The sequence below is a fragment of the Anoplophora glabripennis genome, unplaced genomic scaffold, assembly GCF_000390285.2.
Source record: "Anoplophora glabripennis isolate ALB-LARVAE unplaced genomic scaffold, Agla_2.0 scaffold252, whole genome shotgun sequence".
Classification (NCBI taxonomy): domain Eukaryota; kingdom Metazoa; phylum Arthropoda; class Insecta; order Coleoptera; family Cerambycidae; genus Anoplophora; species Anoplophora glabripennis.
This window is the reverse complement of record NW_019416370.1, coordinates 551,323-557,329: the sequence shown is the minus strand read 5'-3', so window position 1 is coordinate 557,329 and position 6,007 is coordinate 551,323. Positions and strand designations below refer to the sequence as shown.

The following is a 6,007-nucleotide window of genomic DNA, read 5'->3' as shown; positions in this document are numbered from 1 at the left end:
AAATATATATATATATATATATATTTTTAAATCGCCTAGCAGAAGTTTTTGCTACACATTAACAAACATTTGTTTTCGTTACCAAGGACAGTTTTACACTAGAAATAACCGTCAGGACATATATAAATGTCTGGATAAATTAACTGTGATACACAAACTGTGATTTAAAGTGCAAATTATTTGAAATAACAATAAATACCGATATTGTTTGACTCGTATATGTTGGGCCTATTTGTATAAGAAGAAGGAACAGTAATATACAAACATGTCCAACATGTATTTACGAGAAAGAGGTTAAAAACATTTTTTATCACTGTTAATCTGGTTTAACAGAAATTTACCAGGCTTTTCTTAAACAAATTTTGGAATAATACTCAGAAAACATAAAAATACAGTTCAATATTGTTATAGCACGAATAAATAGGAAAATACCATAATGAAGATGCAAATAAAATTAGAAACAATTTTCAAATACCAAAAATTGTAAAAGAAGCCATAGATTTGTTAGTTTTCGTCAGTATAAATGACACAAACAACGACCCTTTCAACGAATGACCTCAGCTATTTTTTAGATACTGCAAGTGTAATTCAATTCAATAGACAGTATGATTGCTTAAACAGTCACAATCTCCCGAGACAACAAACATTCTTAGAAAAAAATTATCCATTTTTGAAAATTCCTTTCCAAAATACGGGCGTTATAAATTTGTTTATAAATTATGTCGTTGAGTAGGACATCGTAAAAAGTTTCTACAACAGCACAGTTTGGGAACTATCGCTACCTGCCTGCAGAAGCAAACCTAATATAACACCAGCAATTGTCCCAGTAAAATATACGATCCCTTACATAAGTGCTCTATAATTAGTCGGTCAGCATCTATTGTTCCTCCAAGAATAGCCTCGACAAGATTACAAAGTCACCGTTACGCAAACTCAGGTATTTTTTTTAAGTAATTATAATTGCTGTCGTCAGGAACGAAAATGAGTTTTCTGCGTAGGATTCCGGACCAAGGGGAAAAACAAATAAAAGTGAAATTTAATTTTAGAATAAAGTCGTCACAGGTAGTCTTGTTGTTTAAATACCATAATTATTTCGGTTTTCGCAGGGTATTCAATTAATAAGAATGTACTTTTCTCATTTTTCTTAACATTGGAAATGATTCATTTAAGGCTAATTGTTAGGGAAATATTTACATGTGTACAAGAAGTTGAAGGTGTAACAAAATACTCGGTCGCGACCGCTGGGCGCAGGGGTAGTCCGATCGGAATGATTTTGGTGTCGTATATGTTATTTTGCTCTTTAGATTGGATTTTTTAATATTCAGATAAGTCTTAAAATAACAACGCATATCGTCGTTTAACAAATTCATCTTCAACACCAGCAACTTTATAAACAATGCAAAGGTTTAATTCATACACATGCATTGTCTGTAAAATTAGAACATACATAAAAAAAAATTGGCAGTCCTTTTGACATTGAAACCCAATTTTTTTCAAGCATTGTAGACAAAACGCAGAAAAATAAATGAGGGTTATTTCAACAGTCACTAGATCAAAAGAAATGTTGACCATTGATTGAACAGAAACAAACGGGGTCATCTCGAGGACAAGGCTACTTCGATGTGAATGAGTTATGGTTACAACAACGCCAGATATTATTTACAAAACAAAAATAAAATGGATACAAAAAAGTAGAAGCAACTTAAAAACACAGTAAAATAAACCGAAGAAATAATTTATATCACATATAGACCTGTTACAGATTAAGCAGGATAACAATGTTATTAAATTGTTTGATAATGCAAAAACTACTATTTCTCAAGTTATTCAGAACGTACAAATTATCTCCCAGTATAAAAACAAAGCACTCTGAAACCCTTTGAAGATTTCGCACGCATTTGTTTGAAAACGAAAATGAGATGAGTAAGGACAATGCTATGTTGTTTTTCAATATCTACAATGTGTTCGTATGTCACATGGCAAACCACACCACATCACATGATCTGTGAAGTCCTACCATTGGTTTATCTGACTGATACACATTCAAAATCAGTTCTAAAAATCTAGTAGATCATTTTTTTTACGTTGAATCAATTTTACGTGATCCGTCTACTTTAGATAAGACGATTTTAAAGGGTAACAATAACTTATTGGTGATTTTTTAAGTCGTTGCATTATCGAAGTATAAATAAAAGATTATCGAATTTGAATATCGCCAAAATCTTCATTTTCTAGAACAATTGGATGTACAAATGCAATAATATCCAAAGTAAATAAACGAGGCGATAAATGCAGGTGGTTTGGAGTTATTATCGAGTGACTGCTTTGAATAGATAAGAAATAATATTTATGACCTAAAATTTTTGCTCTTTTGTGTAGAATTAAAAAACAACAAGGAAGGGAAGCGTGAAATTCTAACCTCAAATGCGTTATGAAGCTAAACTGACTAGAATCTTTCAAATCGTATCTTGCCAAAATTCAATTATAAAAAATTAGATACCCAGTTAATTTTTCATAACATACTCTTCACTGATGAACATATATGTTTTGAAAAAAACTACCACATACGTCATTTTAATGACACAGTTATAACGTGTACCATTGACGTGCAACAAAATGAGATGCTGGTAATTTAACTTTATTATTATTTAACGGAGTTAAGTTACCTTTTAAATTTCTTAGATACGCCACTGATTTTGCACGCAAATGTCAAGCTCTAGTCTTTGAATTAAAAATCTACTCTCAACCCCTACCTGATCCAGTGTTTGAACAAAAGCAGTCTGTCAGGATCCAGATAGTCTTCGTCCAGGTAATCGGGAGGCAATTCGCCCTCTTTTGGCGCTTCTCCTCCCTCAGGGGCTTCTTGTTCGGCAGGTGGAGGTGGCTCCTCTTCCTGGCCGGGCTTCTTCAGGGGCTTGAGTGTTGGTGGGGGTTCGTCATCGCCGCCAGCAAACCAGTCGTCCTCCATTTCTTATGTCTTTAAATTGATTGACACTATTAAAGGGGCGCCAAATAGAACTTTGAGGTACATACAGTGGTTCAGAAAGGACAAAATTGTATTTTAGGTAAAAATTTCTTTGCTGATGTGCTGTGCTGTGCAAAAGGATGGAAAAGTCAGTCAGTGATGTACATTCTTAGGTGGGGTCAGTATGCAAGGGGGGTTTGGGGGATTTTCCAGTATTTTCATTATAATTCAGAAACTAATTGGAGGAAAATAAAAAAAATAGTTATGTTCTTTTTGTCGTTAAATTTCTTTTTATGGGAAGGCCACGTCACTGGGAGAAAACAATAACTCGAAATTGAATTTCGAATCGAAATTTATTGAATTTCCAAAGTCCTCAGTGGCGTCGTGGGTTTGGAGTTTCTAGTGAATTTTTGTCCGGGGTAATACATTTTTCAGAGATCTGGCAAATTTTCAAATAGGCTAAATAGGTCGGAACACCTCCGAATTTATGACTCGCATATTACGGTGAACTCAAAATACAAATATATCAATGTTAAGGCCACATATTTGATAAAAAAATATAATACCGCTTCTGTTCAAAACATTAAATACTACTTTCACGTAATTTTTCTATTTAGCATATAAGAGCACTTTGAGATAACATTATTTAGCCTTACGGATTATAATTTGATGCTACCAAAACATTAGTTGTCAGGGAAAATGCTTCAAAAATAATAAATCAAGTGTTTGGATGTTGCACTCTTGACATTAATATTTTTCAAGCTAATGTAAAGCTTAAACAAAGCGAAGAGAATACTCATTCTGCTTTAAAACAGAAGCTGATAAAGGTTTTCGAATATGATTGTTGAAATGATCAATTAATTTCAACCAATTAATTTACAAACAAATTGTTTAAGTCTCGCCTGAAATCAGTGGCACATATAATGTTATAAGTGTCGTCATGATCCAGGTTAGGAAAATTTTGAGGAAAATGTACCAGCATGCCTCTGTTTGAACTGAGACTTATTTTTTTATGTTCTTGCATCGTACATACAAAATTTCGATTCAACATCGTTTTACTTATTTTATTTAAGTATTTAGAAACGTTTTTACCGAAAATCTTATCTTAGAAACGGCGGAGTTTCAAAACCAAGTTTATTCAGCAAATAAATGCAATGTTAAACATCTCTTCTAACCCCACATAGTTACAGGAAGAAACTCACAATTTCCTTTCGCTGCGCTGCTCCCAATCAAAGCGCCTTCTATCACAGCACCACCTGAGCACCACCAAGAATAACAAACCAGGCACTTCACCAACCTCACGGATCGACTTCCGGCAGCTATAGCCCCAAGATCTCGGGAGGCGGTTGGGACACGGGACGGTTTTAACGGGGGCGACCCCCCTCCACCCCCCGCCAGTCTCCTTCGGGTGCCTTTTTAGTTTTTCGCGCCGGGCCACCTTAACCCTGCTGACCCGACCGCACCGATGCGATTTTGTCAACAATGCCACCGATGGCTATTTTCGTCTGCGTAGTGGATTCTATTGTTTTGTACGTTTTTCGCACGCTTCAACAAAATCGAATCTGAGGCGAATTACGAAGAGCCTAAAGCCAAAAGCAGTGGCGGGACTTAAAAATTTAGCCCCCAGACAAAATTCAATGCGGAAGTTTTCTAATTAAACTTGATTGAATGTCGAAAATAGGTATCAGTGCCGTAGAAACTTTACATTTTGCTAGAAGTATAAAAAAGTCCTATAAGTCCTATATAAAAGGCTTGTACCTATGAAAGAGTAAATGTAGAGTTATTTTAAATTAGATTAAAAAATATTAACATATGAACAGGATCATATTTTGCATTATCTCCAAAATCCTCGAAAACGCGCCATTACGTGACCCCTCCCAAATAACTTCTTGCAATAACAACTTTTTTTCATATTTTCGCATGCAAAAAGTGTATCTGTCAGTGACTGCATCCGCCGCCCGCTGCCTTGGCTGGAAAATAAGCGTTGACAGACCCGAGAAAAGAAATATCCACTCTCCCTTTGTCCGGCGTCAAAGTTCTAATGTCGGGCTGTCGCTATTTGCGCTTTGCCTGGTCGACACAAATAGTTGTCCTGCCAATCACAGTTACCTAATAACGATGCTGCGACCGCTACTCTTTATTGACATTAAGTATTGAGGTTGGTCCTACGTGGCTATTTTTGGAGGGCTCTTGTGATAACGAGCGTGGCAAACTTGACACGTGGCAGTAAGCAATGAAAATCAACATCGAATCGACACTGAGCAGGACCCCAATCAAGTTACGTTGCTAAATAGCACCGTAAATATGTTATACAGAAGGTTTTTTTGTGAGGCTGTGTTATTTCTCAATATCACACATGTTTTATTTTATCTTCTCACATTTGTGTGAAAATTTCGCTTATTTTAGGGGCTTATGGTTACAATTTAAGTGTATTGTAAATCTACTGTAATCGCAGATAACCAAAGAATGTTTTATTGAAGTGTGTTTATATGTTTGTAAGTCCTAATCAAATCAGTAAATGAAAAAAAATTAAAAGTTTCAACAAAATGTTCTTATTAAAGGTAAAGAAATATATGACAGGTCCTTTTTTTTTGAGATGTGTATTTGTGATTTTCGAATCATGTATGTATTCATCTTCATCAATTACACCTGTGGCAAAATTAAGATAACAACCACTCTCTGAGTATGATAGATTGAATCAGCAGGAATACACCGCTTCTTTTCCCGTGCCTTTAAATTTCAAAGTTTTATTAAAATGCGATATTAATAGCAATATATACCGCACTTGCTGAATAAACACTCCAAAAATTGCTAGAGATATCAATTCCGTATCAGTTTTATATAGATTGGGATTTACATCGTACAATATTACTCCATTTTCATTTGCATCGATTCTAATCTCACATGTTTTTAAGCATTTAGGTACACACTTTTCTTGTTGTAATAATAGTTAATTGTAAATTTTATTATGAAAAAGTATAATTATATTCTTTACAGTATATAAGCACCAGAACAGTTCATTTGTTGGTCTATGTTGTAATT

At 34.7% G+C, this 6,007-nt stretch overlaps 1 protein-coding gene across 2 annotated transcripts in view; it reads right to left on the bottom strand.

Annotated features, from left to right (window-relative positions):
- The window catches only part of LOC108910425 (flightin), a 19,786-nt gene extending 15,421 nt beyond the window's left edge, over positions 1–4,365 (bottom strand). The window contains exons 1-2 of one of the 2 annotated variants that reach the window (XM_018715014.2): positions 4,168–4,365; positions 2,754–2,977 (exon numbers count right to left, since the gene is read on the bottom strand). In XM_018715014.2, coding sequence (XP_018570530.1) covers positions 2,754–2,968 — 215 coding nt within the window. In that variant the 5' untranslated portion in view covers positions 2,969–2,977; positions 4,168–4,365. The remainder of the gene's footprint in view (positions 1–2,753; positions 2,978–4,167) is intronic. The other variant, XM_018715015.2, reaches the window with a different exon arrangement.
- Between the last annotated feature and the right edge of the window lie 1,642 nt (positions 4,366–6,007).